Genomic DNA, 12,213 nt, shown 5'->3' with positions numbered 1-12,213 from the left:
TCTGTGAAGCAAAATTTAGCATACCTAAGTTCAATTTCAACTTCAACTATCAGTCTAAGATAATAAGCTCTTGAATTCTGCCATTGCATAAAACTAAAGGGATTGCATGTGGATTTTTCCCCTTTAGGAAGTTGTAAAGGAAGAGGATGATGAAACTTCTGATAAAGGAAGTGAATCTGATGAAGATGACACTAACAGAGACTCTCTAAGTGACAAAGATGATGGAAGCGAAAGAGATTCTGACAGAGAGCCCGATGAGAAACAAAGCAAGGATGATGAAGCTGTACGTGTCACTTTCCATGGCATGTGGGAACTGTACTTTGTCTAGAAAAGAAGTATATAAGCACACTGTTAAGGTGTGGGCTGGAGAAAAAATACCATGTGCAGCATGTGTGCCTTGTATCACTAGGAAATCTTTTCTGTGCCTTCGGTCAATGCACCTATCGGCAGAAGAAGGGGAAGAATGCTGTTTCTCTGTTTCCTGTGAAGAGAGAGTGATATGGAATATAGAGGTGTCATGGTTGTGGTTGGTTAGTGAACGGGCTTGCTGTAAAACTTCCCACATGAAGTCTCTGCTTGTAGCTGTGTTGGCACACTGAGGACTGCATTGTATAGATTTGCATAACTCGGTCATAGAATTAGAATCCCACAGGGCTGGGCATTAGTGCATGCAAATACAAAACATCCTTCTCTTACATTGCTCATTTTGCCACAACTACATTGAGAGAAAATTGATGAATGCCTTCAAATAACTGCAATGAAAATGATTTTGGAAAATACACAGCTTAGTTTGTACAGTAAAAAATGATGCAGTGGGTAGCATAGAGGTGTATAAGGCAGGGCCGGCACGCCCATTGAGGCCAGGCAGGCGGTGGCCTCAGGGCGCAGGGTGCCGGAGGGGGTGCCAGAGGAGGTGCAGGGGGCGGTAGTGTGCGCCACAGAGCTGCAGCCTCCTAGCCCTCCCACCCCACCCTGCTGCCACTGCCACCAGCACACGCCCCTGGCTGGGCGCAGCAGCTGTGGGCAGGCATTTGCAGTGGCGCAGGGCAACCGAGCGGGAGAGCTGGGAGGCCACCCGCGCCCCGTCCCAGCTACCCGCTGCAGCAGTCGGGCCGGCGGCGCGCGCCTCTGATGACATCACATGTGATGTCATCACGCAGGCTGGTGCGCGTGAGTGAGTGCCCAGCCTGCCGGCCAGCCGCAAATACCAGAAACCCTGGTGCCGCTGCTGGTATAAGGGGTACGTTGAGAGCTTTTAATGGCATAGTAGCCTTTATCAGTTTAAGGGAAATGTATCATTCTTTCAGAAGAACTGATTTTCTGCTCCTTGATAGATGCCAACAGTAGTCAGATGAAGGTGGTATTTCTTCAAGCATGTGTGTGTTCCCCTGCTTGTGTTGCCGTGGGATTTAAAAGCATTGAATTCTACTTTTTTATCTGCAGGAGTGGCAAGAATTACAGCAAAGTATACAGAGAAAGGAACGAGCTCTTTTGGAAACGAAATCAAAAATAACGCATCCTGTTTACAGTCTCTACTTTCCTGAGGTCAGCCAATAGATAATTGCCATAATCATAAAACTGATACAATATGTCATGAAATGATTCCATTTGGTTCAGTGATGATATTATTTCTAGATACCAAAATACATTGTTACGCAAATGCATTTTCTTGTATGCTGTCTTTGAAAGGTTAATTCTTTAATAGTTCTTTTTTAAAAAAAAGCTGAACTCACTGCAGTGCAGCTTGCTGGTCGTCCTCCTTATTTGCAAGTAAAGTGTGTCTTTTGTGTATTTCCAGAAATGTGATTCAGGAGACTTTCTAAGTGGGTTCTGCTTGATGGGGAAATTGCATTGCGGTGATCTGCTATAGTTATTGTTGTTCACTCCTTCCAATTTCCCCCTTCTTTCTCATTGCAGCTTGTTTGCCTAGGTTTTGCTGAGACGCTCTCCTCTTTCTATTTACCCTGCTAAATAAGTGCTGTTTCCTCAGAAGTAGGTCTGGGGAGTGCACAGATTGTGGTTTTGACATTTTCCTGTGGAAGCTTGCCCTTGAATTCAAACTCAGCACACATACTGATTTCCTGGCATGCTTATATTTGCCATCCATCTGTTTAAAAGGAACACTGCCCACTCAGCAGGTAGTGTGCCAGCTCTAACCCGATATATACTCTAGATTGCAAATAATGATCAACTTGCATTATAAATTTTTAGACCAGAAACCTTCATCCTCTATGGCAAGCTGTGCCAAATATATGCCCACATGCTTAAATTTGTCTGACATGTGGGATCATGCTATAAATTTCCTTAAGATTGTGCCTAATAATCTCATTAATGTTGGTTTGCCATGAACAGTTTACTCTTCACCCATCTGCCATAGTTGAGTGCAGAAGACATAACTGGCCATTGTGATTAATATTTTAATGACACAACAGCCTTTATTTTTGTAAACAATTACCCTGTTTGGAGAATGTTTGTACCATTTAAGAATGTAAATTAAGATATGTTACCTTTAACAAGACCGGTTTGGTGGGAATTGGAAGCCCAAACCAAGCATAACAAGCCTTAAAATTGGGCTGGAGGAGAAATGACCAGAACAAGAAAAGAAGCAGGGCACATAAGAGCAGTCTGTTACTTACTTATGTTTTTATGCAAATATATGCTAATTAGGCATTTCATTATCTTCATTGACCTCTTGTTGCAAAAAATGGCAAACACTGTATAAATCAGCCACATGAATCTTAATAGTTTGCTGTTTCACTCTAGTAGCAAACATTCTAATGTCTAAACACTTCTTCCCATGTTAGCGTGTACATTAATGCTCATTAGTTTTCTTCTTAAAATGGACTCAATTTCACAAGTATGCATTTTTTAAAGTAATGAAGCTTGCTAAAATGTTCACTATGTTAGCTTCATAGAATGAAGGCTTTAAGATAGTTTTAGACTGCTAGTTGATTTTGTGTGTGCGCATTTTGTTAGTATTACTACGGACGTCGACAGCAAAAGTACAAAATCATGATATTGCTGTTCAAGTGGAACAAAGACCCGTATGGAAAAGGTTGTTTTTCTCAGTGTCAACACCTGTAAGCACAGAATTTGCTTCAATAGGGAGACTTGCTTATCGGTTCAGAGTTGGGTATGGAGTGCCGCCTCAGGCAGAAGTAAAATCTCAATGTTGCCCATCATTTGTGGGGATGTTCTGGACTTGATTGCAGTCTGTACTTCTGGGTGGAACAGGGAGAACTGGTGTGATGATGGGCAGGTGCGTTTGGCTCAAGAAGGGAGCTCAGTAATATATTTCCCAGGGTTGTTTTTCTCACAGATAGAAGATGCTCACAGAGCTTGTTCTATTAGGTTATTGTAATGCAACCTACATGGGTCTTTCCTTTAACATGGAAATTCCAGTTGGTGCAAAATGCCTGGTTACTATTGGGAGCTATTACACCATTCTTCAGACACTCCATTGGTTAGTCCTCTGTCACTGGGTTCAGTATCAGATATCCCTTACAAAGTCCTTCATTGCCCTCATATCTGCAGGACCACCTCTCTTGCTCTCCTTGACTACGCCAACTTTGTTTATATGAACAAATGTTTCTAAAGGTACCAGCCTGCATGTGAGCAAGATTAATAGCTGCCTGTTGTGGCTCCCGCTTTGTGGAATGGCCTGTCTGAGGAGGTCAGGAAGGCTTCCATTTTGTAGAATGCTCAAACCAGAAATGTTTGGAGGGCATTTTAAAAAAGCGATTAGATCTGTAATGAAATGGAACTATCCCGGAAAGCACCTTTATGATGGAATAGGATTGTAGTCTACTACAATGATTACTGTTGGTGGTATCTGCTTTTATTGCATTGTCTTATAGCTTATAATACACTTTCTGTATTGTTTATAATATACCTTGCCTTAGTTTGTTGTTCACAGTGTTCTATAATTCTGTAATCCTAGTCCTATTGCATTGTTCATTTGTTGTCTTATGCTGTCGAATTGCACTGCTTATGTTCTGTTATCTACTTTTAGTCTCAGTGAGAAAGACAGACTATAAAGTTATTTTCTTTCTGATCCTTCCTTTAATTTTTTGTCAAGGCAAAAAATAACTTGGGTCTAGTTATCACAAATGGAACAGGAGGTAGCATACCTATGTTTGAACCATACCAGTTCAGACTGCAGGGAGAAGGCTAAGGTAGAAGAACTCTTCCTGGCACAATTTCCTATATGCAGAGAAGCTTTCTGCATGGAGGGTCATGTGAGAATCTTACCAGCCATCTGGTTCAGCAACTGGTACAGTAAGATATAGCTTTGCCACATCCTCTGTGCTTTGTGAGAACTAGTCCTCAGTAGCTTCATTTTGGAAGAAAAAGTACATGTTACCTGAAGAGCATATTCTTCAACCCCCCTACCTCAGTACTGGATTAGGGACAAAACATCAGGTAGCTTAGTTTCTGATGACCCACAATCTGGAGGCAAAAGAGAGAAGGAAGCTACCAGATGGTGGGGAAATGCAGAGATAAACCTGAAGCTGGTACCTGTAGAGGTATTAAAAAGACCAAGGTGTTTCAGTTAAAATCTTTTCCTTGAAATACTTTTTTTTTTTTAATGGAAGCATTTTTTCTTGAAATCCTGTCCCTAAGCAGCAGTCTTTCCCCATCTTATCAGAACACATTGGGCTTTCTACACCTCTTTGGGAATAAATTTATTTGGTACAAATTGGAGGCTCATTTTCCTTTGGGCTTACTCCTGCCTAGAGGTCACCCCTTTGATTCCCTGGCCGCTGTGGCTATGCAGTATGTGATGGAGGCAAGAATACTGCCTTGTACGTCTCTCTGTACAGCAGCCCATTCCAACTAGACCACTTTGAGTGCCCGTTGAGATGCACGATTCAAGAGTTACAAAACTGCAAATCCAGCCTGCCTGGCAATGCACCAACAAGTACTTCTAGCTTTCCCTAATTTTCATTTGTTCCTCCTTTTTCAACAGGAAAAACAAGAATGGTGGTGGCTGTATATTGCAGATAGGAAAGAACAAACGTTAATATCTATGCCATATCATGTATGTACACTAAAAGACCAAGAAGAGGTAAAGTATCTTGTTAATTTCCTATGTTCATTTAAGTAATTCTCAAGGGATTAAAAAGATTATGCTCTGGGCTAGAGTGGTGTGTTCTGTACTGAGCCCGGTAGATAACTTTAGTAATAACACTGACAGGTTCAAAACATGTGTTGTATGAGTTCTGATTTATAAGCCACTTTAACTTTTCTAGCCAGGGTGAAGAATTTTTCACCTTGCTGGTAAAGTTAGGCCAGAAACTTATTGTTGCAGTTAAACTTTGATTGCTTGGACTGTCATCTAAATGAAAACCTCCTTTGCCATTGGAAAACATACACTTATTCAAAGTGTTTGAAGGCCAGGTGTGGCCTGTGATTCTTAGACTAGGTTCTTGAAAACAATCATTTAATAAAGAAGATCTTGAGTTGGCATGGGCAAGAAATGTTAATGGGCTGAGAAGTTTATATTAAGGGAAACCAGGAAAAAAATCTTAAAGGCAAACATCTGGCACAATAATCCACAATATTGGGCATCATAACAATTCTGGGAGGTAGGCCATGATTACTCACATTTACAGATGGATGACAGCGACAGAGAACAAGCTGCCCTAGTACTAGATACTGAACGCTCCAGATTCACCTTTGCCTTCAGTATACTTATTTCCAAACTGCATGTATATACAAACGTGAGCTATTCTGTCACACAATAATAAAAGGTGAAATTACTTTTAAATATTGCATATTTACTGTGTGTATTTACTCTGAAGTAAAAGTGGATAGGCCTGGAAAAGACTGCTCCTTAAGAACTGGACAAAGCACATTACTCACTGAATCTGTAAATATACAAGAAACAAACAAAAAAAACCTGGTTTCCTTTAGACTTGGGTGTTCCTTTACAAAAGAAACAGAAGCAGTTTTATAGCTCTTTTGTAAATGCCATGAATATTTTTTTTAAATAGGTAGAACTAAAGTTTCCTGCACCTGGCAAACCTGGAAATTACCAATATACAGTCTATCTGAGATCAGATTCCTATATGGGTTTGGACCAGATTAAACCATTGAAGGTAGCCTTTCTAACATTTATGGGATATCTTTGTTATGCTGTTTTGTTTGCTCCAAGTTAATCTCCTCAATTAAAGGGGACTGTTGCTTTGTAGAACTGAATTGCATACAGTGCTGTGTAATGTTTCCACACATGATTTAGTGATTAATGCTGGATTTTCCATGTGTTCAAAGTCTGTTTACTATTTTAATAACCTGTTTTGTCTCACCCTCAAGTGGACCAACAGTCTAAATTCTTATTAATAGTTATCGAATAAGCACAAGTATTAACAATGTAAAGCCAGAAGAAAACAGACATCAAAATATTTGTCTTACACTTTCCTCCTATATGTTGGCAAAGTGCTGTGTAACATCTCATCACGGATTTGTTTCAAAGCTTTGTGGCAACCTGGAGAAGGTTTTGCTTCTGCCCACCACTGACACCCATATTATTGTAGAAGGGGCTTGGATACTGACCTGTACCCATCCTCTTGTCCATGACTGCTGAGTTTACTCAGGAGCCTTTGTTGAGGGACTTTGTCAGATAGCTTTGTGGAAGTCCAAGTATATAATGCTAATTAACTCTCCCATATACATCCTTCTCTTCTACTTACGGTCCTGTGGGCTCCAGCCTGCCTCTTTGCATTAAGGATGTATCATATATACAGAACCATTTCAGTCTTATTTGTACTGATGTTGACTAGAAATATAGAAATAACTTCTAGTTCTCAGTAGTAGTCTGTTGTGGTATTTAATAGTACAATCAGGGCTTTTTTTCTGCCGGAATGCCCTGGAACGGCGTTCCGGCAGTTCTGCAAAAAGATCACGTGGGTGCTGGCCCCGCCCACCTCATTCCTTCCTCCCAGCATTCCACTCTGTTCAGCAGCAATACTGAGCTTTTGTGAGTGAGTGACTCCTCTCCTGTATTTTTTTTTAAAAAGTAGCAGGCCCTGAGGCCCAGCTTAACTAGGAGGAGCTTTCTCCAAGCCAGGTGGTGAGTCAACCTTCCCTGATTGTTCCCTGTTCCCTGCATGCCCTCCCCAAGGTGGCCTTGGCCCAGACACAGAGGAAGGGGTAGCTAGAGAAGGGGGAGACTGCAGGGGGCCAGCTGGGGTGTTTGGAGGCAGCGGTGACAGCACCTGCCACGGCAAGCAGGCACCCATGCGGGTCTGCTCTGTGCCCGGTGTGGGACAAGTGCTGGAGGCTGGAGAAGGCCGTGGGCAACCGGCCATGCTTGCTGGCGGCAGCAGTGGTCGCTGCCACAAGCAAGCACCCTCGCTGGTCTCCTCCATGCCTGGCACTCAGGCCCAGTGCTGGAGGCTGGAGGAGGCCCTGCCAGCCGCAGTGCTTGCTGTCTGGAGCAGTGGCCGTTGTCGCAAGCAAGCACCCGCGCGGTTCTCCTTCGTGCCCAACGCTCGGGCCCAGTGCTGGAGGCTGGAGAAGACCCTGTGCGACCAGCCGCAGGGCTTGCCGGCTAGAGCGGTGGCTGCTGTCGCAAGCAAGAACCTGCTCGGGTCTCCTCCGTGCCTGGTGCTCGGGCCCAGTGCTGGAAGCTGGAGGAGGCCCTGTGCGACTGGCCACAGCGCTTGCCGGCTAGAGCGGTGGCTGCCATCGCAAGCAAGCACCCGCGCGGGTCTCCTCCATGCCCGGCACTTGGGCCTAGCGCTGGAAGCTGGAGGAGGCCCTGTGCAACTGGCCGCAGGGCTTGCCGGCTAGAGCGGTGGCCGCTGTCGCAAGCAAGCACCTGCACGGGTCTCCTCCATGCCTGGCGCTCAGGGCTAGTGCTGGAGGCTGGAGGAGGCCCTGTGCGACCGGCCGCAGTGCTTGTGGCTGCAACGGTGGCCGCCGTCGCAAGCAAGCACCTGCGTGGGTCTCCTCTGTGCCCAGCGCTGGAGGCTGGAGAAGCCCTAGCTTGGGATTTAAGAGGATGAGATAGCTCGGTCAAGGGGCGATGGTATGTTATGTTCAAGGAATAGCATCATTCTTGAATGATCGTAGATACCTACGGTGAAGAAGAAATGTGTATGGGATATAATACAAATGCAGATCACTTTGCCAACAACCAGCTCTCTAGGTCTAATAGAATTAAAATGAGCTGAAAGAAAAAGCACCAGCTGGTTATCTAGACCAACTGAGGCTTAATCTGCCTACCTGGATTTTAACATCAGGCATATGTGGGTCTGGAAGTGGGCCTTGCCCTGTGTGAGCACTGAGAGAGAGTGAGTGAAAATATTTCACACATGCTTACTTTCATGACCATGTAATGCCCCGGTGTGTCTATGTGGTCAGTGCCTTGTCTCACTTTCTTATTCTGCACTGCCCAGCTTTTGAGTTCTCTGCTGTGGATTCACTGATCGTCTTTGAGACTTATCTCAGATCTTGCATTCTATATCTAGTTTTTAGAACCTCTTCTAAGTATTTATTTAATGCCACCTTCGTATGTGTGGTGGGTGTCTACCAGGTGGGTGCCAGGGACTTGACATGACATCTGAGGCTTAGCTCTACTGCTTCAGTTATCTTCCTGTTGTTGTTGTTGTAGTAGTATTTATATCCTACCCTCCCTGCAAATGGGCTCAAGTCGGTCATGCCCTTTTGCTTCTTGATTTCTCCTGGAGAGGAAGTTGAGGTCTGAACTGTGTTAGAAAGCTCTGTGGCCTAGTAAGTGCACAAGGTGGCTGCTTAGATAGGATTGTCTCCTTTTAATTGACTAGTGCAATTGTAAGCAGAGTTAATGCTGTCTAAGACCATTGAAGGGACCTCTCCCCTTTCTGTAAGCACTGTCAAGTATTTACTCTAAAGGCCAGAGGAGATACAACCAACTGCCTCAAGGCCATGTTATGGTAGAGACAGAGCCCTTAGAAGTGCCCCAGGTCTGGCAGTAAAGTTATGTGTTCCAGCAGATCACCTACCTAGTCCAATTCAGACTGTTTGAGAATCAATCCGATTTGACTTGGGGGATAGAAACTGGAGAGGGAAAGGTTTGGGAAGGAGAGGTACTTCACTGGGGTATAATACCATAGAGTCCTCCCTCCAAAGCAGCCATTTTCTCCAGAGAAACTGAACTGTGTGGCCTGGAGATCAGTTGTAATTCCAGGAGATCTCCAGGCATCACCTGGAGGCTGGCAACCCTAAATTGCATGGTCTTCAGAAAATGGGAGACAGCAAATACATGTCGGTTGATTTGTGCAATGCAACCATATCTTCTAGGAGGGCCCTAGGAATATATATCTGAGGGCACTCTGGAGGGAGATAACCCCCCCCCATGTCATTTAATGTAATCTGGAAAGCTTCTTATTTTTACTTTGGCTGGATGAGTGTCAGAGCTGGAGGCTGTACCTGCTGTATTCTGGAGTGGCTTTTGCCTCTGCAAGACTTCACTACATGTGGCAGTGAAGAGGAAGTGACGTCACTTCTGGGAAGAGGCGGCACTTCTGGAAGTGATGCCACTTCCCGGAAGTGATGTCACTGTGTGTTTCCAGCGGCATGCATGCTTTGTGCACGCACATGAGGAAATGCAGAGTTCCACCACCTCTTTTCCAAGAAAAAAAGCCCTGAGTACAATCCATAAACCAATTACATGAGCTATGTTTCATTGACCTGCTGCTGGAAGAGCCACTTTAAAAACCACAGTGATCAGTAATAAGAGGACTGGATTGTTAGTGAGCCATGCCTAATGCTATGTTTTCCTCTTGCAATTGTTGTTTATACAGAATACATTATGATAAAGTACTTAACAGTGCATCTTCACAATCCTATCTTGTGTAAAAATTGGTCTTTTGAAAATAATAAGTCTCTGTGTGTTCTTCCTTCATTCTTTTGGGGGAAATCACCCTAAACTCTGTTTACAGTTGGAAGTTCATGAAGCAAAACCAGTGCCAGAGAATCATCCACAGTGGGAGACAGCAATAGAGGGAGATGAAGACCAGGAAGACAGTGAGGGCTTTGAAGACAGTTTTGAGGAAGAGGAGGAAGAGGAGGATGAAGATGACTAAACAGTACTATGAACTAACTACGTTACTTGGGACATCTCTGCAAACTGGCCTGGGATTGAATAAACAAAAACAAAGCAGGAGTACTGAGAAAGTGGATTTTTTAGTTTCTCTTTACCAATTATGAGTGCTTTATGTAACTTCCCAGTGGAAGTCTGTCGGTCATTTGACATAACCTGGAAGATGCTTATGACTCTCTACAGCCTCAAAGTGCAGGACAGTGCATTTATTTCAAATGAAAAAATAAAAGTTTTTTATTCTAAATGTCCAAAAGTGTGGGCTATGTTGTCTGATCAACTTTTGGTCCAATATATTAAGAGGTACTATTATTACATAGAAGCAGTCTTTAAATCAACTTTTCACACTAGAAGAAATTTTATTTTAGAAATTGTTTAAAGTCTCCATTTGCATTTAACAACCCCTCAAGTTTTTGTCTTGGTAAAATCCAAGAGGTCTTTTGCAGTGCTACATGAACATTACTGAAGCTGATATTATTCATGGCTTTAAGCTGTGTTTTGCTCACTTTGGATATAAGAAACTGGCATTCTGCCCTTTGTAGGGTACATTCCATGTCACGAGGGCTGCTTTTTAAGGTCTTTACCTACCTTATGGATTTCTGGGGTGGGGTGTGGAGTGGAGGGCCCTGCCAGGATTCTTGTGCAGATTATAAGTATTTCTTGAATAAGAAACCTCTTACTGATTACTTAAAAACATGTTTAAGCATCTAATATGGGCAAATCATACAGAATTTATTTCTTTGGATAAAGCTGTATGTATAAAATGAACCATGGGACCATGTTACATACATGTACAGCAGTGGCTTTTGTAAAAGATAGCTTTTGTAAAAGGTAAAAGCTGAAATTTTGTCTTTTAATCTACTTTACCCTTTCACAAGCCTTTAAATCAGACACACACAGACATGCTGGTATGTTTTTTGTATTTATTGAATAATTCAAAATAAACTAGACTAAAATTGATAGAACTTTGCATTGTAAAAGTGCATTTTTCCTCTATATCGAGGGCTGAACAGGGATATTAGCATGGAGAGACAGGCTTGATTCCCAACAATTGCTTTTGATTTTTAGGTGTATAGCTGGGGTATTCTGTGAAGGATAAGCAAGATCTTTCAGTAAAATCCATTTTTTTCTCCCCACATGTAAAGGTAATGACTTTATTGATGTGGTTGGAAGCTACAGAAATACATTCAATGTCAATCATGTAGTAAGACCTCTGTCTCTAAGTGTTGAGGAACTACAAGGCTGAAATACGTTGTGACAAATACTTTTGCAGTACAGAAAAATGTTCATATAATGGAACACGCCCCAAAGTCAAAAGACCTGCTCGCTAATTTGTGACCTTGTTTATTAAATAGAGGATTGTCACTTTAAATGCAAACTTTCATTGATATTTCTTTGTAATTGCAATAGTTGCAAATAAAATTTGGAAAATGCCCTAATTGTGAAAATGGCTTCATTTAAAATGCTCCTTTATTAAGATGCTTGAACTATAAATTTAAGTGGGTTCAGTCTAGAAGAGATTCCTAATTCGTTGCATAATGCTTCCAAGGTACCTAGAATAGAATGAAACTTCCATGTATCTTGCTTTTAAAAACAACAACAAAAAGAGGTTGAGGGTACTAAAACAGCTTGGGGGAAGCAAGTGAACCAATCCTTCATTTCAGGTTAAATAAGCAAACAGAAGTTTGGATTCTAAGAACCATGAAGAGGAGTTCTTGTCATAGAATGGATCTTCCTGCCTCCCCTATTTTCTGCAGCCACCAATGATCTGAAAAACTACTCCTGAGAGGTGGGGAACTTTCAGATTGATGTAGGATGTAGAAGGGGAATGAGGTTTGTGGTGGACATTCACAGAAGTGTGAGCTCTCCTTCCACAGATTGAAATGCTTTCTACTTAGACAAGGACACCTTTTCAAACCAAAGTTTCCAGGTGGTTTGCCATACAAGGTGTTTATACAACTGGAACTTGTTTAGTAAGACCACTTTACAGATAAGTGCAGACCTGTCCTGGCTATCTGGAAGGTGAGCCTGATTGATAAGTGTTTTCAAACATCTGTTTGTCATATTTGTACTGCTATGCGTACAGTTGCAAAAATGTTAGGTGTACTAACAAAGGTAACACATGAAGA

At 42.7% G+C, this 12,213-nt stretch overlaps 1 protein-coding gene across 1 annotated transcript in view; it reads left to right on the top strand.

The window, feature by feature from the left end:
* Window positions 1-11,518, top strand: part of SEC63 (SEC63 homolog, protein translocation regulator) — a 56,806-nt gene extending 45,288 nt beyond the window's left edge. Inside the window, exons 17-21 of the mRNA XM_054981028.1 lie at window positions 128-283; window positions 1,444-1,545; window positions 4,970-5,068; window positions 5,997-6,101; window positions 9,927-11,518. Coding sequence (XP_054837003.1) covers window positions 128-283; window positions 1,444-1,545; window positions 4,970-5,068; window positions 5,997-6,101; window positions 9,927-10,070 — 606 coding nt within the window. The 3' untranslated portion in view covers window positions 10,071-11,518. The remainder of the gene's footprint in view (window positions 1-127; window positions 284-1,443; window positions 1,546-4,969; window positions 5,069-5,996; window positions 6,102-9,926) is intronic.
* Window positions 11,519-12,213: the final 695 nt, after the last annotated feature.

The sequence above is a fragment of the Eublepharis macularius genome, chromosome 1, assembly GCF_028583425.1.
Source record: "Eublepharis macularius isolate TG4126 chromosome 1, MPM_Emac_v1.0, whole genome shotgun sequence".
Lineage (NCBI taxonomy): Eukaryota > Metazoa > Chordata > Lepidosauria > Squamata > Eublepharidae > Eublepharis > Eublepharis macularius.
Note: the sequence above shows the minus strand (reverse complement) of the source record. Positions and strands in the feature narration are given on the sequence as shown.